At 41.3% G+C, this 21,310-nt stretch overlaps 1 protein-coding gene across 3 annotated transcripts in view; it reads right to left on the bottom strand.

The window, feature by feature from the left end:
* Nucleotides 1-21,310, bottom strand: part of ERMP1 (endoplasmic reticulum metallopeptidase 1) — a 48,124-nt gene that overhangs the window by 5,030 nt on the left and 21,784 nt on the right. For all 3 annotated transcript variants that reach the window (XR_016277291.1, XM_089489972.1, XM_089489987.1), the window contains exons 8-14: nucleotides 19,810-20,030; nucleotides 17,404-17,578; nucleotides 14,827-15,017; nucleotides 13,433-13,585; nucleotides 10,318-10,520; nucleotides 6,865-6,980; nucleotides 4,235-4,401 (exon numbers count right to left, since the gene is read on the bottom strand). Coding sequence is in view for 2 of the 3 variants with exons in the window: in XM_089489972.1 (XP_089346098.1) it covers nucleotides 4,235-4,401; nucleotides 6,865-6,980; nucleotides 10,318-10,520; nucleotides 13,433-13,585; nucleotides 14,827-15,017; nucleotides 17,404-17,578; nucleotides 19,810-20,030 (1,226 nt within the window). In the remaining variant the exon portion in view is untranslated. The remainder of the gene's footprint in view (nucleotides 1-4,234; nucleotides 4,402-6,864; nucleotides 6,981-10,317; nucleotides 10,521-13,432; nucleotides 13,586-14,826; nucleotides 15,018-17,403; nucleotides 17,579-19,809; nucleotides 20,031-21,310) is intronic.

The following is a 21,310-nucleotide window of genomic DNA, read 5'->3' as shown; positions in this document are numbered from 1 at the left end:
ACATACAGGTATCTGCCATGTTACTGGCTAGATTACTGCACTAAACTCTTATAGTGCTGCTATTCCACTGTAACTGCTTTGGCTGGCTCCTGTTGCATACTGGGGCTTGCAGTTGAGGCAAGGGCATTTATAATTCTCAGCCAGAGAGCTCTTAGGTCTCACTGAACTACAAACCCCAAAATGCAACAGGAGGCAGCCAGAGCAGTCAAAGTGGAATAGCAGCACTTTAAGAGGGTAGTGTGGTAATGTGATAGGTTTCTGTAGGCACATTTCCCAAGGCCACTCCCTCATGCCCACCTTGTAACCAATGTAGCCCCCTGCCCCAACATGACCATTCCAATATTGTCAGATGGGATTTCTTTTAGCTGGACACCATGTCTTTCAGAATCCTCAGGATGTTCATGTACGTGAAGCCCTTTCAACAAGGCCAGTTAATGGAAAATAACTGGACACATCCACCTTGATGTGGCTGTTCCCCAAGAATGTGAAATAGTAATGTTTGAGGGAGCAGGCTGCAATGCTTAAAATATAGGTTTGTAGGTGGATTTGGGTTAGCCTCAACAACCAAAAAACAGAGTTGTGATGTTGTGATGCCATTGTAATGCAGTAACAGAAATTAGGAGTTTCAAATTATTTCATGGACTGAGATAGAAGTGGCATTAGACTGACAATATGTGTCCAAAGTGTGCTGATATCTAAATGTGTGGGAGACTGTATAAGGAGAATAAAGGGAGGAGACATGTATAAAAATTGAGAATTTTTTTTATGCTTCTAACCTAGGTTCTCTGAAGAGAGACTGACATTAAGGTATTGTCAGCACAATGAATTCATTCCATCCCAGCACAGGCAGAAGACAGACTATTACTGGTTTTATTTCTAAATCAAGATATTAACATCTTTCCACTGATACTTTTTATTTTATATCAGAGCTTCATGCCCTCTGGATGTCTTGGACTACAATTCCCATCAGCCTCAGCCAAAGAGCTCTAATCCAAAAACAGTTGTAACACAAAGCATTTGAAGCATCTCAGGTTGCCTGCTGCTTGTCTTACAGTGTATCTAACAAAGGCTGCAAGTGCTTTGAAAAAATAAGGCACAAGGATATGATAGTATAAACCCAAACACACAGATGTGTATGTATGAGCAAAGGGGAGGGGAAGCTAGATTTCTTCATTACTGGAGGAAGGAAACTATTCCTTCATCCCACTGGTAATCAAACAGCTAAAAAAAATTCTCTTGAAAGAGTATGCTGCTTCAGACTCTGGCTTTTTACTAGGCAATTTTTTACAGCGAACTCCAAGGCTTCAGCAACAGTTTTTCTAGCCCTTGGACCCCCAAAGAGCTATCCTATTGCCTCCATGCAGATCTAGACTGACTTCCTGATTGGATTTTATGACAGAACAAGACAGGGGGCACCTTTTGCTCTTAAGGAGAACGGCTGCTCCTGCAGCAAGAGTGTGATGTCATGGACCTTTATGGAAAATGTTGTTTTATGCATTAGCTGTTATGGTAATAAGCTGGTAGAAGGGTGTGAGTGAATCGAATGTTGAGTGAGAGATGATTGTTGAAATATTTGAAGAGATTTTTGAGGTAAGGCTGGTGAATGATAGTTGGTGAATGTCAGTTGGGAGCTGAGGTTGGTTTGGAGTAAATGAGTGAGGATTAAGTATTTCCCTGATAATGATTAACCTTCCATTTTGAAGCCTCGCCCTCCCTCCAGTCCATCTGCCTTGGTCCAGGCCTCGGAGGTTGAGAGTAACTGCTGGACCTCTTACCCTCTCCCTCCACCACTCCCTTCTCCTTCTGTGTCATGTCTTTTTAGATTGTAAGCCTGAGGGCAGGGAACCGTCTAACTAAAAAGATTGCATGTACAGCGCTGTGTAAATTTACAGCGCTTCATAAATAAAGGTTAATAATAATAATAATAATAATAATAATAATAATAAGTTCTTAGGAATCAAATGGGTAGCATGCAAGAGTCTTAAACTACGTTAGTAGTTTTTATAAAGGGTGTCAGTGAAAGTTAAATATTTTTTTTTAGTGTATTAAATTATTATTCTGTTCTGTTATATTCAACTTCTGCTAATATACCGTAGTATTGTTTTTATGTATCATACACTTTTAAGGATTCTGACACAATGTCTGATGATAAAGAGAGCTGGTGTCCAGTGGAGACAGACATTGCACAATGTATTCATATTTATTGTTTTTATGTACAGCGCTGTGCAAATCTACAGTGCTAAACAAATAAAGTCTTGCACAGGAATTCTGAGAGCAACTAAAGGTGGCCACAGCATCTGGATAGGAGGAGGTCCTGGTGGCCGAGGTAGGGATAAGAGAAAGCCCTCACTTTTGGTGAGAACAGCGAGATTGGTGGAGGTCTTCCCATATGGTGGCAGCAGTGATTTAGGCAGAATTTTATACCTGGTGGAGAAAGTGGTGGAACAAGGGGCAGGAGCTGCTTCTCACTTTTGATCCATTTTGAAGGGAGGAAAAAAATGATCCCCACCTCTGCTTTACAGGACACATAGGTAAAACAGGGTACAGGAGAGAGTTACGTTGAAAGGCAGTCAGCAAGAATGTCTGGACTGCTGAGGCTGATTAGAGCTATTTTAAAGAGGGTTTCAATAGTTAATTATAAAGAACTGATGTGGAATCTCATACATATTTCAGAACTGGCTTGCTGTTTCTAAGCACAGAAACTGATGCATAGCAGATGTTCAATTTTGCATCTTGCTGCTAGCTGAAATGGGAAGCCAGGATAAAGGAAAGAACTGTACAGAGAGCAAGTCATTTATATGTAATGGGAGCATGTAGAAGCAAGCCATTTTCTTGCTTTGAAGTATCTGAATACAGCAGCAAGCTCCTGACAGACAAATACTGACATGTTTTAGAAAACAACTCAAGTTAGACAGACTGCATAGATGTTAGTAAAAGAGCTGTGTGTGTGTGTTTTACAAGCAAAGAAAAAGCATTAATTTCAATATTTACAGTAAGGTTTAATCTTGATTTAAATGTTCCTAATCTCCCTGTATTCAAGGGATCAGCACAGTGCCTGGCGGTTGCTACCTCCACTGCAAATCCGCCCCCTGCTACCATGTTTTACTTTATCCATGATGAAAAACCTATGACATTCCAGATGTTACTGGAACTTGAGGCATGAGGATTCTGGTGCTGGTTTTATGTGAAACTGTTTATATTTAATATGATTCTATTAATATGTTTGTTGTATTGCATTGCTTTTGTACTGTAAATCACCTTGGGAAACTGATGCTCTTGAAAGGCAGCCTAGAAACTGATCAAATAAACTACCATATATACAGTATTCGTCTGTAAGTCAAAAATATTAAACCCAAAAATGGACTCCAAAATCCTGGACTGACTTATACACAGGTCAACGCGGTAATACTGCTCCAATGCCAGGACCATGAGCCTTAGAAAAGCTAGTGGGGAAGGGAGGGAAAAGAGAGAATGGGAGCAAAATCAGAGGTTTGTGTCCCCTTTTTTTGCAAGCCATTGAGTCTTGGGAAAGCTGATGGGGAAGAGACAGGGTAGAGAAAGAAATCAGAGGCTTGTCTCCCCATTTTGCATGCCAAGACTGTGACCCTTGGGAGAGGTTTAGAGAGGGAAAAGGAGGAAAGGAAGTGGTGTTTTGTTTTCCCCTTTAGATCCTTTGTTACATGCCTCTGGGTTTGAAGTATTAATGCTTCCAAGATCAGACACGATCTGCTGCCTTTAAGGCATTCATATCTACTCATAAGTAAGTCCTCATGAATCCACTGGATTGTGAGTACAGGACTGCAATGTTAATTCTCTGAGTGTAGCTTCCATCTTCTGGTCTAACTGCACACAATATACTCAATTTGTCTGCAGGTACATATCTCTCCAGAAGAAAGTGGTATATTCTCTGTTCATGTTATGAAGATTTAAGAAGCAGCACAGTATAACTTACAAACCAAGAAAGTATTCATGAGCTTGGGAACATACAACATAAAAAGCAGCCCTGTGCTGCCTTCAAAAGACAAACATTTATCAGTTCATTGTTTTCAAAAAACAAAACAGAGTTTGGAAGAAGTTTTTGGGGGACCACAACTTCCAAAAAACTCCAGCATTTATAAAAACTGACATGCTGACTGAAGAATCCTAGGAGCTAAAAGCCAAGCTCTACAAACAGGTTAAAGGCAATCAGAGATGGAGTTCCAAAAATGACGGTTTAATGTTTATATAACCTCACCTTGAACTCTATCCAGAAGTGCCATGGTAAGGCCTGGAGCCCATGAGAATAAAACACAAAGTAATCCCCACCAACAGCATTAGCCACAGGAGTTCCATCTCCAAGAGACCACCGGGAAAGAGTTGATCCTTGGTGCGGTCGAAGATACAGCGACATGTGACTTGGACCTAAATCATCAGGCAGACACAGATTTCTTCATGAAATGGTGATTTTTTTAAAAAGAAAGAAAAGAAAAGAAAGAAGAAGCCCTTCTGGATGTATTGAGATGCCATACATTTCTTTTCAGCCTGGTGCTAGCTTTCTGGTGTTCCAATAGCTTGTTTCAGTGCACCTGCTATGAGTAACCTTCTAAAAAGGAGGCAAACCATGCAATCCTATACATGCTTATTCAAAAAGAGAACTAAAAAACTTCAAAATCCTGGGTGAATAGAGGATTACAACCATAACAATGAAACTAAGGCCCCATTCATACTGGTCTAAAAGACCTGGAAGGAACTGGGCTGATCCGGATGCCCCTCCCCCGAATCGCTCCGTTAGCAAGTGCCCACTACAAATTTGAAATCGAATGCATTTTGACCTGCAAATTAGAAATCGAATGCATTCTGTGTCTGCTGGCGAGGTGGCTGCTGCCAATCAAGCTATCGTCATGGTGACGTTTGCAGGGCATCGGGGAAAGTGTCCTCCCTTTTTAAAGAGCCAGGCACAGGGGTTTCAGCGGCTGAAGCAGGGAGAGAGATGCCTCTCTCTCTCTCTCTCTCTTTTTATAAACCTGTGGGCTTTTGGGTCAGATCTGCCCCTGTCCCAGGCAAAGGATGGGATTGCCATGCATTTTTTTTATGCTTTTAAAAGCAACATTAGCTTTCCCTTTGCTTCCCTTGCTGTATCTGCTCAAGAAGACAAACCATGCGCATATTTGCTCCAAAAAAATTGTTAAAAATGTAACATTGATTGTTTGCAACATTTGTAGCTTCCCCCTCTGCAGAAGGCAAGGAGATCCAAGGATATAAAGTGCAAGCCCAGCTCCATCTGCCTCTGGAATACAAACATAATGTATTCAATGCGCATATTTGCTCCAAAAAAATTGTTTGAATTTGAAAAGGGGGGGGGGGTTGCCTGACATGAGCTCCGTTCGTGACCTGAATTTTTTCCTCCTGCAAGGGAAGGAATGCCCAGTGACAGAGGGCTTTGGGCAGGGGATGCAGGGAAAAGAGGCTCCTAAAGAATGCCTTCCCTTGCTCCCTTCTTCCCAGGGCTCTTTCCTCCTCCCCCTCCCCTCCGATGAGGGGAGGAAATGCCTTGCCCTTTGCCCACCCTCTGACCTAAATCCCTCCCTCAATTTGCCTCGATCGTGATCGAGGCCAAGTTCTCATTCCCAGGACCCGGGGTTTTCCAAAAGAAACGGTATTTGCGCCGATTTCAAAAACACCGCGCTAGGGGCCATTTAACACAGAACGGGTGTGCAAGCCCCGGATTCGCTTGTGTGAGATTCGGGGTGAGTAGGAACTTCACGTGATTGAATCGGTTTCAGAACCGATTTTTTTTGTAATGTGAATGGGCCCTAAGCATATGCTCACACTACCAACAAACTGGTTTATACATGCCAAGGGCACTTAGAAAGGGCATCTGTAGAGCAAACTGGTTTTCACCTTCTCTCAACGACTACTCAGCAGCAGTCATACCAGTAGGCCTCTCTCTCACCTCCACCCATTAATTTCTGTTCAGCATTCAGCTGCACGCATTATTTCACTTGCTTGCCATTATGATCATGTCTCCCCTCTGTTGTCCTCCCTTCACAGGCTCCCTTTTCCTTTCTGCATCAGGTACAAACTTTTGCTACTCGCCTTTAAAGCCCTGCATGGGCTGGCCCCTCTTTATTTAACTGATCTTCTTTCTCCCTACATCCCTACTCGCACTCTCTGCTCTGGTAGCCAAAGTCTCCTCTCTCAACCCAGGATTTTCTCTGCCTCGTCCCGGATCCGCCCCTTCTCTCTTGCTGCCCCCCATTCCTGGAACCTTCTTCCTCTGCATGCACGGCTCATCACTTCCCTAACCAGCTTTAAGGCTGAGCTGAAAACCATATTGTTTAGGGAAGCGTTCTCAGGAAATTTGTGATTGTCATCTGGCTGTCTGATAATGTTTGATGTGATGTGACCTGCTTTTATATTTGATGTTTTTAATTTGTCTTTTCTTTCTACATGGTAATTTTATCTATTCCTCTATTTAATTGTTATTATCTTAGAGTGTACGCCTTGGGCAGGCTTTTATATACTCCTTAATTTTACCAACTTTGTACAGCGCTGTGTATAATTACAGCGCTCTAGAAATAAAGTTTAATAATAATAATAATAATAATAGGCCGCCTGAACCACTTCAATCTAGCTAGTCATTAAACGAATGGCACTCTAATCTGTCTTCTTATTTCCCATCCTCACTTTCTCTTCATCCTTGTGTATCAGGTCTTAAATTTAGACTGAGGACAGGGAATGTCATGCTACTTTCTTTGCCAGGCAAATGGGACACGATAGAAATGCTTTAATTAACAGTAAATAGAAATCGACGTACTGCACTTAGGGCAGAAAAACTTTAAACTTAGGCTGTTTAAAGGAGGAGTGAGGGTCATTGTAACTTACCTGACACTTCAAAGGTTAACTTTGTAGAATCCCAGGGCATTTGCTCTTTGGAGAGAAGCTGAAAATGGACAGGTTTTTTGGGAGTGGTTGCTGGAGCAGGAAGATACCAATTCTTTCTATAAGAAAAGGGTTGTGCTTTTTAGAAATAAGTGTGACTCTTCAAAATAACCCTTTAAAGTGCCTCAAATTATTTATTGATTTGATTTTGATCTCACCTTTTTCTCAGGATCAGAATGCAAGATAGCTTCCAATACCATGTTTAAAGTTTCCAATAAAAACACAATTACAAATATGAACATAAAATTTAAATTAATGACATTATACTGGAACCACTGCTTCATATTAATTCTGTATGTCCCTCAAAGATGCACAATAGCCTCAGAGAGGTGAGATTTTTCACATGTTCTGGATCCTCTCTTTTCCTAGTTTACTGGAAAAGCTAAGTAGGGACTGGCCAAGTGGGCAAAACAAGTGGCCAATGCCTTTTTATAGCAAGGCAGGTTTCCAACATGCCTGAGGAAAGCTTGTGACATTACGCCTGCACAGGATATCAACATGCTATCAGCTTCAATCTACACCCAATTCAATCTGGTTTCAGATCTGGTTAGGGAATGACAGTTTTGGTCAGAATGGGGGGATGACCCGCATGGGAAAGTCAACAAGTATCCCTCTTGATTTTAATTTGATTTGATGGCTTTTGATACCATCAGCAATGGTATTCTTCTGGCGTCCCTCTCTGGGATGGATCTTGGTGGCATGGTTTTAGGGGTGAGCCCAGAAGGTATGAACTTTGTGGAGGTGTGAGTTTTGAGCCAGTGCTGGGGGATTCCTGCTTGACTCATTGGCCTATGAGATCGTGCAGGGTTTGGTTTTGTCCCCTAAACACATGAAATTGCTGGGAGAGACTGCTCAAAGCATGGGAGACTCATCCTATCTGTATGCAGAGGACACACACTCTTTTCTTCCTAATTCTAAGCAAGCCTATTCAGTTATAAACCAGTGTTAATCAGCAACAGCAGAATCAATTAAACTTAATCCAGATAAAATAGTGGTTCTCCTGATTGGTCAAAAATCATATTAGGGAATTAAGATCCAGCCTGTGCTGGGCCAGCATTACATTCCCCTTGAAGATAGAGGTTCACAGCTCAGGTATATTCCTAAACTGAGGCCTCAGTGAGGAAACGTGGGTTTGACACCTGTACAATTAAAGCTTGTGTGTCAACTGCGACCATTCCTAGATAAATCTGATCTGGCTACACAGACTTTATTACATCCAATCTTGATTAATGTAACAACCACTACAGTAGGTTTGACTTCAAGAGTGTTCAGAAACTTCAGCTGGTCCCAACTGCTGGCAGTGGAAGTGTTGACTGGGGCTGGTTTTTGCATGCCTTTAAGTCATTTCCTACTTATAGGACCCTAAGGCAAAGCTATCATAGGGTTTTCTGTGGCTGAGAGTGACTGATCCAAGGTCACCCAGTGGGTTTCCATAGCCAAGCAGAGACTTTAATCTTGGATCTCCAGATTCATAGTTCAGTGTTCAAAACACTAGACCACACTGGCTGTTTACAGGGAACATCCATTGGCTACCAGTCTGTTTCTGAGCATAATTCAAACTACTATTTACAACTATAAAGCCCTATATGGCTTGGGGTCCAGTATATCTGTAGGGCAGGGGTGGTCACAAAGTGGGGCCACATGCCATATGTGGCTTCCAAGTTCGTGTCCCCCAGGGGCTAACTGCTCCAGCATTACTCCAAATGCACTGTACAGGGTGTGGAGGGCATTCCCACCATATTTAAAGGCCCCATAGCCACCCAAGGGGTCATAATCAATGTTTGGGGGAAAAACCCAACAATTTTTACCTCAAAATTCCCCAAAATCTCCACTGGGGGATATAGGGGGGCGTTTCCACATTTTCTGTCGTCCCTGGACCAATACAGGGCCAGGACAGGCCTTTTTAAAAAAAATCCAAAACATTATAAAAACTTCTCCATGCTCCTAGAGGTGTTTGAGGGCGTTTTTATTTTATTTTATTTATTGCGAGAGCAGGTGCAGCCCTCCAAGGACTCACTGGCAGAGCTGGGAAATAGGTGGCCCTTAAGACACTGATGACTAACTACTTCCTTCATGATGGGAACCAAATCCTAATGGCAGCTGGACTGACACCACATTAGACTAAAGATACTGCTTGCAAAGTGAGCTATGCTGAAAATATAATACTGAATTTAACTTCTAAATAAGGACACTGCATGATAATAAAAGAAGATGTTATCTATAAACTGGTATTATATGCTTTAGTTAACTGGTGTCAAATAACAGACAACAAACAATTGTGTCTAACTGCTGTGGAATCACATGTACTTGTAGACTGGGTTCCTTCTCCAAAATAAATGTAATTCCTTCTTAAAATAACTTCACTAGCTACCAGTTCATTTCCAGGCACAATTCAAAGCACTGTTTCTGATCTGTAAAGCCCTACATGGTTTAGGTCAGGGGTAGGCAACCTGCGGCCCGCGGGCCAGATGAGGCCTGGCAAGGCCTTGGGACCGGCCCCAGCCTGGTCCTGCCGCCGATTGCCACCAGGGCCTTTGGGGGGCAATTGTCTATAGAAGCCTCAGAAACATGCATTTATATTAACATTTTTTTAAAAAATCAGCAAATTTTTTTCACATGTCCTCCATTTTTTTTTAAAAAAAGTGTCTTCCATTTGAAAATTTTGTCCTACAGTTGTCCTGGTTTATTTATATATTTCATTTTTTAAAAAATTATTTAATTATTTATTTTTTGGCTTTGGCTCCCCCCCCCCCCCCCCCCCAGTTATCTGAGGGACAGCAACCCGGCCTCCGGCTCAAAAAGGTTGCCTACCCCTGGTTTAGGTCCAGACTATCTGAAAGACTGTACAGTCTGCCCTCCTTATCCACGGTTTTTTTATCCTCAGATACAAGCATCTCCGGTTCAAAAATATTCCAAAAAAAGTATACATTCCAAATAGCAAATCTTGATTTTCCATTTTATATAAGGGACCATTTTGCTACGCCAAAGTCTTTAATGGGACTTGAGCATCCACAAATTTTGTTATCCATGGAGGGTCCTGGAACCGAACTCCAGCGGATAACAAGAGCCCACTGTTTCTCTTTATGTTGATGTTAAGGAGCAGTAAAGTAGGTCCACCCTTCCCTCAATCAAACAAAAACTAAATTGGAAATGGTGCTTCTGGCCATCTACAGTTTTGCTTTTTATAATTGTGGTGTATATTTATCTAGGTACTTCTGGCCTTAGTGAAGCTAGTGGTAGGTAAAAATTTGGCTCCTAGGTTCACCATAGCTGCACACCACAATTTAAATATAATTAATTAACTGCTTAACTTTGAAGGCATTAATTGGTTTTTAGGAAGTCTTCCATCCATTGCTAGTCCCAGATGCCTTTCACTGAGGAGACCTTACTACCAACCTGAATAAATAGTCCACAGGAAGGATCCAGGGTAAGCCACAAAGAGGTGATTCTTCCTCACATTTTGTTCTAATGGAGTCATTGAGTTCAGGTATATGAGGAGTAACGTGAGATATTCCATCGTAATCAAGCCCATTAATCCATATTCCAGAATCACTTCTTTCCAAGAGGCCATCAAGTCTATGAAACCTTCTGCTCACATGCTGGAAAAGTGACAAATAATTACTCTTCAGAGACACAGCCATGTTAGTTTAGAATATCAGTATGCAAAGGGATATTGTAGCACCTTTGAGACCAGCTATGCAAAAGAAGTTGTAGCCTAATTGTTGCTGCCTAATTGTGTTGGGTCTTGTAATCCTACACACCTGGAAACTACCAGAAAAAGGAAGGCTATGTTCAAAATATTGACTCTAACAATGTGTTCAGTTACATTCTGCCACTACTATGCTGCATCTGTTTTCTTCCATCGACCTCTAGCAAAATGTATGCTCTGTTTCTTCCCCTTTCAAATACATGGATTATATGAAAGAATGGAATAAAATCTGGAATAAAACCTGGGGGAAAATCTTTCAAAATATCTAAAAATTGCCTTTAAAATGATTTCAAAAAATAACTAGAACTGTGATGGCGAACGTATAGAACAAGTGCCAGAGATGGCATGTGAAGCCATTTCCCACAGTACATACCTCTACCTCCTCCTTCCCAATCCTCCCTGGCATCAAGTTGCTTCTCCAGAGAAAGCCAAAGGCCGGGGACAGCATGGGGGGGGGGGGGGGAGAGGAAGAGGCCCGCGACTCTTCTTCCCAACCCTCCCCAGCCTCCAGTTGCCTCTCCAGAAGTAGCTGAAGGCCAGGGACAGCACAGGGGGAGGAGGAGGAAGAGGTGTGCATCTCTTCCTCCTCCTTCCCGACCCTCCTCTCTGGCAGCTGAAAGTCAGGAACGGTGCAGTGGGAGAAGAAGGAACAGGCATGCGCCTCTTCCTCTTCTTCCCCGCTTGCCTCCCAGGTCTTCAGCTATCTCTGAAGAGGCAGCTGAAGGCCAGGGGGTGGAGGGGGGAGAAGTCCCACCCCCGGTACTGGGTAACACTGGGTGCTGGAAGACTTTTTAATTTGGGCACTCGGCCCCTAAAAGGTTCACCATCCCTGAACTAGAATATATTACTCTTTGCAGCAAAACAGGTAAAGCCTATTTCTTACACTGTGTCTAAAATGTAACTTCACTACACCCTTATTAAACCTGTCACCCAAAAGAATAACTCATTACATCACATTTAATTCATTATGTTAATTCATTACTTCTAAACATATATGGTACCCTTCCCCAATGTGTCCATTAGGTCACCAGCTAGAATACCAAGCACAGAATGAGGTCAGGCACTTTTGCCCCAAGTTGTTAGGAAACCAAGAAAAAAAAATGAGGTTATAGTTTAATCAACCAAAATGAGAAAGAGAAGCTTGCTGATATGCATGGTTGGTTCATTCCTACATTGTCCCTTCCTTTACAGGACTAAGTAAATAAATTAGGAAAGAGTGAGCTTCTCATGATGTTCCAATCTAAGATCTTGACTTGCTGTGCCCAAACAAGCTGGGGGGGGGGGGGGGGGGAGGAGAGAAAGTTGCACAAATTCTGCTGTAAAGCACATTGCCAGTTTGCTGCTAACAGGTTTTTCTTGTTTGTTTGTGCAGAACTGAGTGCCTAAACAGACAAGTAGGCTACTATGGGCCAAGGTTGATATCCTGCCTGTGGGTCTGACCCAGGTCAATCCCTGGGCTGGTGCAGCAAGGAGCAGATGTACAGACGCCCACCTGCCACTGCATTGTGGAACTGCTACCACTGCAAAATCCTTACCTGCTGCTGCCATAGCATCTACTCCAAAGGCTGCCACCACTTGTAGCATAAGGGTGGAGATAGGGCACTTGGCTACACCCACATTACCAGGTACCCTCTTCCAACGTCACCGGCTGCATGTACGTCAGGGGCCTTTAGAGCCAACGTGATGGCAACAGCAGGTAAGGGGCCCGTGGGCCCATGTTCTCTGTCAGCTGTCACAGTGGAGTTTCCAGGAGAACCCTGCCACAAACAGTCAATCTTTCGGGCCTACATCTAGGGCCCTTTGGACCAGAGTCAGTCTGGACTGCCAAATCAGCATCTGGACTGGATGATCTTAGCCCAGGCCTAATGGCCTACATTGTTTGTACAGGATGACACCAGGACAGATGAACACAGGCTTTTTGGCCCATGCATACAGCCCCACAGTTTTCTTAGTTTACATTTTGATTCTATTCTTGTTCCCCTGCAGTAGGTACACAGCTTTGCTCACCACAAAACCCACCCACTGAACACATCGTAACTAATTTAGGGTGGGCAAACTCCTAATAATATTTCTGGGCTATTAAAGTATTTGTTCTGACCTTCAACATGTTGTTATTGTTGAATGTTTTCAGAATGTTTCTGACTTGAACATATCAAGAAGGGTCTTTTTGCAATATTTGTTGCCTTGCTGAGGTTGAGAGACTATGATTTGCCCAAGGTCACCCAGTGGGTTTCCATGGCTAAGGGGGAATTTAAACCCTGGTCTTCCAGACTTCGATCTAGCATTCAAACCACTACACAATGCTGGCTCCCGCTGCAAGATGTCACTGTCCCCATTTCACAGGTTTAAAAAAAGCTAAATTATTATGGTACCAGAAAACAGAAACAGAGCTTTTGATACTGAAGATCCAGTCTCAGACCAATCATCTCCTGTTAAGCTCTAAGTCTAAGTGATGGTATGTTGCTCAGAAAATTCACAAATTGATAATGTTGAGTCCATGGAACTGCAGAAACACTCTTCTTCATATTGTTTCAGTATACCTGTTACATCTGCATTTTTACTACATATGCCAACTAATATGAAAATCAGTCCAGGGACCATGCCATATGAAGCCAAATGAGCTAAAAGCAAGGCTGGTTTCAGCTAAGGACCGAAGAAGATAAAACATCATCCCTAAGATAGGTGGGAAGTAAATCAATTACTCTCTTATTAAAATTTCTGCCCTGAACAGATGGCCAAAATAAAAAAACATTATTTAATTTTTAAAAATTCAGTTGCAAAATTAAAAAGTCACTTGCTTACCTGCAGAAAGACTCTCTTAGGCCTTGGGTTTGCTGCATCTGAACTGTAAGGGAAGAAGATTCCACTGCAAACAAGGGTGAATGTGATCGCAGAAACTGTTGTTAAAGTTATTATTGTTCTTTTTGTGCTTTTTGCAAGGTAAATGAACTTAAGCTAAGAAACAACAAACAAAAAAAGAACAAGCATAAGAACATTTTAGTTACAAAAACGTATTTTGAAAACATAACTTGATGAGCATGTAAGTTGTTTTATTTTTAAAATATTTTGTTTTGTTTATAATATTGCTGTGTGCCTTCTCCCCAACATGTAGCAAGTGAGGCCAAGAAGCAGTGATTTATCACCTAGAAAACTTCATGGTTAAGTGGAAAGGTGAGCCTGGGCCATTCACACCTGCCCTTGGACATTCTCATTTATCTGGACTGAGTGAGCAATACATTGTGTTTCCTACTGAGCAGAGCTTCCAGCTTTTTTAACACCTCAGCTTTTGCTGAAATTAAAAGGAAAGATTTTTAGCCCTTATAGCTGGGGAACATGCCTGGAGAAATATCAGAAGCCAGGAAGTGTGTGCACACAGGGTATCTCTGCTGAATTTCTAGTTGTTAGAAAATGGGGCTTCAGTACTGTGTAGCACTCAACAATTGTTGTTCAAAATTACTGCACCTACAGTGCAGTGCAGCACTTTACAGTGCTGAAGAGCAGTTTCTCTGGTTGTAAGTAACACAAATGTCTTCAGAAACATGGAACAGAGAGGGAATTGAGGAACCCTGCTTGGTGAAATGAGGGAAGCTGCAAAAGATACCTTCTGCAGACATTCTATTCTGTCCATGTGAGACTGGCATATTGCTTGGCACTAATTCGTTGTTCCCAGAGCATTTGGTGATGGCTGACAAAAATCCCATGGACTGGGCATCTGCAGGTGAAACTGATGGGATTTCACAGCCCAACAGTAAGCATAGGTACGCAGAAGTAAGGCTGCTTCAAAATCACAGAAGGGATGTGTGGCAACCGCAAGGTTTAGAGAAAGGGGAAGAGCCAACTCTATCCACTCAACCAGGTCTGCCTGTGTATTTAGAACACTGCAAGATGTACATCCTTAAAAAGCACTAGACCTCCTGAAGAGTACGTGTTTAAATTGCTGTTCTCCTTATAATGTTCAGCAGAAAAGCAATGGTTTTGTAGCATGACAAGCTTTCTATCTGGAAACACCCATAGTCCCACCCATGGAATCTCTACTACAGCAGAGTAAACTTTTGCATATGGAAGATGGCATCCTTTTCTTAGTCGACAACATTCTCTGAGGACACTCAGTGGCATACATTTCAAAAGTTATTAGATTTACTTAATCTGTTGATTACACAGGGTTTTGTTTGGATTTGCTTTTAAAGCATCCTTACCAAGTAGGAAGACAGGAGTACACACATTAAAACAATAAAAGCAGCCACTATTATATCAGGTGGAATTTCTGAACCACTGCGTCCCATGATGGGAACAAACATTTCAAATATAATCCAGTTGAGGTATAATAAATAGAGGTGTGGAATAAACATCCCCAGGAGGTAAACAGTAATGAATTTCATTGTGGCACCTTCAAGACAGAAAAAGGGGGGGAGAAAAAGAGAGAGTAAAGCCATCTGTAGTATATTTTTAAACCTTGACACTGTTTATAACAGACAACAATATCTGATATAGATGCAACAGACTACACAATATATAAACAAGTATCTGTCTACATTTTTTAAAGTTATAGCACTAGACTTGGGTGGGCAGTTGCAGAGGGTCTAACAGCCACACCCACTCAATGTTTCACATTTTTAGACTCCCATGAACACCCCTTCATTCCCTCCAAACCAGAAGGGGCAGTATATTCACTTCCTGCTTTTATTTTTGAGGATTTGAAGCCCTCTTCAGGTGACTGCACCTCCCAAAAGCCCTGGAAATTGGGAAAAGATGCCTGGAACAGGCTGAGCACTACAAACACACACATACCTGGGCTGAATGTGGACCACAGGCATACAAATTTGAACCTTATATCAGACAAAAGGCAGATAAAAACAGATTTCCAGGTAGTGTAAATTGTCCTAATTCTGTGTGCGTGTGCATGTGTGCATGCACAGGTGTGTTTTAAAAATTAGGAATTTGTGAAAGTCTGCATGGATAGAAATCACTTGCAATCATGTCACTAAGCATCTTGTAGTGATTAAGCTGCTTTGACCTAAAGCAACCAGTTGGAGAGAAGGCCATAGGCCCCAACCAGTTGAGGAGAGGAGGCTATTTCACACATCCAAGTCAGAATGATGCTTCTATTTAAAAGCGGTTTCAGAACAATATAAAAACAGGTAAGTAGAGAAAACCCTTACTGGATGGCATTCTGTTGATGATGTACATGTAAGTGTGGCTTACACCCACATCTGATTATTCTTAGAGAAGATGCAGGGGACTGTTCTCTAGCTTTTTGTGTCCCATTGCAAGCCTTCCCTGCAAGCAACTCTCAAGTCCTGGGAAGAGCCACTACTGCTGTTGCTTTCTGGTGAGATGGGGAAAGGAAGGAAAGGCAATTCAGAGGACAATAGTGTGGCTAGCCTTGGTTCTAAGGGGAAGGAGGATGCAGTCCCAGCTGGGCTGCAACACTTCACCTGTCTAAAGCAGCATCTCAGCCATTGTGCACACATCCCCCTATTTAGGGAGAATGGTTTCCTGGCACAGTCTGAAACATTCACGTAGGAAGATTACTTCCTACTGTGGATAAGCATTGCTGTGATGCTGCTACTGTTGTCTCCCACCACAATCAAAAGTAATATAGTATAGGGGAAATTCCAAGCAAATACAAGTGTATCTATATATATTTATATGCATCTGTAATAATAAAAGTGAATGTCTATGTGCCTGTATGTGTGTCTGCCTTTCCACCCCAGCTCCAAGGGGACTTTAGGGTTGTGTACCTCAGGATTGTTGGTTTGTTTTTTTGTTTTTTTTTCTGAAATGAATTAAAGTGAGGCAGGAAGAACAGAGGGAAAAATAAAAAGCACGAGGGTGAAAACTATGAAATGGAGGGATTTCTAACCCTTGTTAAGCTGGGTACTTGTGCAAGTGTGATAGATGGATGGGTAGACAGACAGGCCTGAATGCTAATGGGTAATCTCAACAATAGACTCTTTGAACCAAATACTGAATGGTGAGTCAGAAAGCTAAATCACACTGATTCAATGAGTGTATTCTAGTTGAGACTAAAATATGATTCAGACCAGAGATAGATGCATTCTCACACCCACACAGCAATCCAAATACGGTATGTGAAACAAAAATTAGCTCTGGCCCTTTATAAACAAGTATGCCACCTGTGTGCTTTAATAATAAAAGAAAATGTCAGTCTGTGTATCTCCCACTGTTATGGTTCCAAGACTGTGAAACTCAGCAATTACAATGTTTTTCAGTTTTAATGAAAATGTTCTTTATTTTTGCTCAAAGTGGAAATGCTTTTCTGTCAAGGGGAAAAAGTATGCTTTTATAAAAACCATTATTCCCCAGCTGCAAACATTTCCACTATGATTTCTGCCTAGGCAATCACATTATTTATATAGCATTTCAGCATGTTTTAAATTCTTCATGTTCACCAGAGGTCATCCAAGTGGTGTCACTCTACTGAAGAAATGCCTTTTGATTCCATAGAGATGAAGATCAGCAGATTATAAAAGGCAGCAATTTCCCATGATCCATCCCCTCTGCCTCTCCAACTTCCCCAAGACCTGCTCTGGAGGGTTCAGGGATCTTTCAGAAAAGAATAAGAAGTGGTCCACAACCTGCAAAGAGGAGGTGGGAATTGTCAAAAATCATCTTTCATTTCTTTCCACTGACGGACAACTATGAAAGACCAAACAGCATTCTATCAGAAGAGGGACACCGGTTAGATATGACCCCCACTATCTTATTGTTATTCTTACAACAATTCTGAAAGACAAATATCATCATCATACCTTTTTCATTCAGCTCCTTATAGGTCATTAATTTTGTGAGCAGAGGAAATGCTACCCATATTGCACTGACAAATGCTGAGGACACGCCTATGTAAGTAAGTAAAGCCAATGAAATTGACCAAAAAACTACTGGTACATCAAAGAAGATCTCTGCAAGGAACTGCTCATTTGTATGCTGGGAAAACACAAGAACAAAATACAACATAAATCCCTATTCATTTACTCTTGGGGGTCAATTTTTGATATTTCTAAATCCAGACTAACAGTGACAATAATTTTATCTTTATTGCTACAGTTTTAAAGATATTTCTAGCAGTGCATCTACACTGTAGAAATAATGCAGTTGACACTCTTTAACTACCATAACGCCATCTACCGAATCTTGGGATTTATAATTTTATGAGGCACCAGCACTCTTTGGCAGAGAAGGCTAAAGACCTTGTAAAACTACATATCCTAGGATTCCACAGGATGGAGCAACAGCACTTAAAATGGTGTCAAACAGCATCATTTCTACAGTGTAGATGCATGCTAAATGGTTCTATACCTTTACAATTAGCTACTTTTAAATACAATAGCTTGTTTCACTGTATTTTAATTTTATGTTTTAGCTCTATCTTGTTTTAACCTATTTGTAGGTCACCTTGGATCCCATGTTGGGAGAAAGGTGGGATATAAAATAAATGCATAAATAACTCTTACACATGTCTACCAAAGAAGCACGTCCCACTGTATCCAAAGAGATAGCAAGAATTCCAGTCCAGTCTGAGACATGTTTCTGTGAATTCCTTAACTTTTTATTAATGCATGCTGGGAAAATTTGATACTTCTGGCTTTCAAATGCACCAAACTACATTAGTGATGTCAGTGGCCATTCATCTTAAGGTAGCTCAGGACTAGATTTCATGGTCTTAAGTTGCAGAACAGTAAACATTTGCTTCTAATAATAATAATAATATGGTTTATTTGTAATCCGCTTTTCCAAAATATGATCAAAGCGGCATACAATAATAACATAAGAAATGTTCCAATAAAATCAGATTAAAAACAGCATAAAAAGAGAGCAATAATCATAACAACATACAGGCCAGATAGAAGGGGGAGTCGGTATACACAATTCCAGGGTCGTCGATAAAAGGGGTGAAGAATACAATGATTTTTCACGGTGGGAAGGCTTGGGAAAAGAGATACGTTTTTAGATTCTTTTTAAAGAGATCTATAGATGTGGTGGAATGGAGCTTATCTGGGAGACTATTCCAAGCTCTAGGGGCCATGATAGAAAATGCCCTCTGTGAAGTCCTCGTACAGCGAGTTGTTGGGACCTCCAACAGTTTCATCCCAGCCAACCTGAGTGTGCAAGGCGGATTATATGGGGAGAGGCGGTCCTCCAAGTACCCTGGAGGTACTTAAATCAACTAAAGAATGTTTCAGTTCATAATATTATTAAGTCTGTTTGTTTGGGGTTTTTTTAATACAATAATTAGCTTTAACTAATGTTAGAAGTATGCTCTTCTTGAATTTTGGCTGCATCTGCACTGCAGAAATAAAGCAGTTTGACACTGTTTTAATAGCCATGGCTCAATGCTATGAAATTCTGGGATTTGTAGTTTTCTGAGATATTTAGCCTTTTTTGTCAGTGAGTTCTGGTGCCACAACAAACTATAAATCCCAGGACTCCATAGCATGGAGGCATGGTAGTTAAACTGTTGTCAAGCTGCATTACTTCTGCAGTGTAGATGCAACCATAGTTAAACTGCACTTGCAAATTTAAATTAATTCCACTCCCTTCAGAATAAAAGACATAAAAATGAAAGAAGAACATATTTCCTGTGGTTTCTGTCATCTCATCCACTCAAACAGGAAGCATGCAAACCTGGAGTTTTTAGTTGAGGATGATTAAGCTAATGACTACAATTAGAGGAAATGGGATGGTGAAGTGGGGTGGGATTTGTGTGGTTCTTTAGATACTGCTAAACTACAACCCCCAACAGCTCCCAAGCCAACCCAGCCAATGGTGAGGGATGTTGAGAGATGCAGTCCATCAGTATCTATATGGCTGCACCATTCCTACCTGTGTGCTAAAGAAACTTGTCCTTCCTCACTGCCCTCTGATCAAGAGGAGAATTGCAAGTTATCTCATGGACAATCAGTGAATTCATCAGCTATGAATTTTGTATAATTAAACAGCTCAGGGAAGCTGTTCAATAGTTCTGTGGTACAGTATGTGCTGTTCATGGAGAAGGTCCAACATCTGTCTAGGACCAGGGCAGCAGATGCCATTCACTAGACAATACCAGCTAGATGGACCAACAGGACAAGGCAGTTTCAGGGATATACAATGGAAAAATACATTTAAATATAATTAGAGGCAATTATTTAAATACAATTCAAAGATCCAGAACTTACTTTGTAATAAAACGTCTTGGCTAACGTATGTACAAAAATTAGTTTAGCCAAAGCTGCAGTTCCATAGAGAAAAACAGAGACATAAAAGTGGGTGTACCAGGAAAGACAGCGTCCAATCAGAGAAATAAACACTGCCACAATAAGGACACCAAGCAAGGTGACAAGCCAACTAAGGACGGTCAAGACAACGGCAATTGCCAGTTCCTTTGCATAACTGACTGCTGAAAGAGAAAGAAAAATACATAAAAGCTTCAATCTCTTCAGTTAAAATTCTGCTAGCTGGAGCTGATAAACTGACAGAATCCCAAACAATAACAGCTAGTATATGATGGATTCTCTCTTTTCAGGAGGGGTGGAAATGATCTGACCTTCTTTATTATTATTTATTCTGTTCATTTCCACTCCTATCAGCTCTTCTCAGAACTAGTGCTTGGAAAGACTGTGAAAAGCTCTGCAAATGCAGGCACACATTCTGTGAGCTGCAGCCATTTTAGATAATCTACTTTTTACCAAAGACTGGTGCACTGGATTGTACAGCCAACAATACACTACCATAAATTTTACAGTATGTTGCTAGCAGAGCACAAGCACCATCCAGCCAAAGTCACAATACATGGCAAAATTGTTGTTGTGTGCCTTCCAATCATTTCTGATGTATGGTAGTCCTAAGGCAAACCTATAATGGGCTTTTCTTTGTTCTAAGCGTGGTATGGATTGCTTTTTCCTCCCTCTGAGGCTGAGAGTGTGACTTGCCCAAGGCAACCTAGTGGTTTTCATGGTCAAGTGGAGATTCAAACCCTGGTCTTCAGAGTCATTGTCCAACGCTCATACAACTACACCATGCTGGCTCTCAACTCCCAAAAGCCCCAAGTCAACACAGCCAATGGTGAGGAATATTGAGAGACACAGTACAGCACCATCTGGAGGGCTGTATGATTCCCACTCTTGTGCTGAAGAAACCTGGCTCTTCCTCACTGCCTCCATACAAGAATAGAACTGAAAGTAATGTCATGAGCACTCCATGATTTTCCTGGCAAAATATCAATGACAAAAGAAATCACAGCATTGCATTTGATACTTGTGCAAGAATGAAAATGGGAAATTCCATATAGGATAGAAGCTTTGCACTAGCAGAATGGCACCACTGGATACAACCTAATGAGTTCATTTATTTGACTATATTAATATTTTTGATCCACTTCGCAGACCTGTTGAAGTGTTCTCAAGCAATTCACCAAGAAAAAAAAATACAATCAGTTTGAAAACTAATGAAAAGCATGATCATCATCATACAATAAAGTTGTTTAGGTATTAGAGCATATCAAAGTCATGTTTAGGAAAAAACTGAATGAGCCTCGAAAAGGATTATTTAGAAGAAAGACTGTTAAAACAGTGTTAAATAAGCATTGCCTAATCTTACACTGCTTAATCCCCAGAAAGCTTTGCTATACTGATTTGTTAATGAGCTGCTAGTGTAATGGTGGATATAACTCATCACTGC

This window comes from Sceloporus occidentalis, unplaced genomic scaffold (genome assembly GCF_023333645.1).
Source record: "Sceloporus occidentalis isolate IW3139 unplaced genomic scaffold, rSceOcc1.0.p SCAF_1, whole genome shotgun sequence".
Taxonomy (NCBI): domain Eukaryota; kingdom Metazoa; phylum Chordata; class Lepidosauria; order Squamata; family Phrynosomatidae; genus Sceloporus; species Sceloporus occidentalis.
The sequence above is the reverse complement of the archived record's forward strand: the minus strand, read 5'-3'. Positions and strand labels throughout refer to the sequence as shown.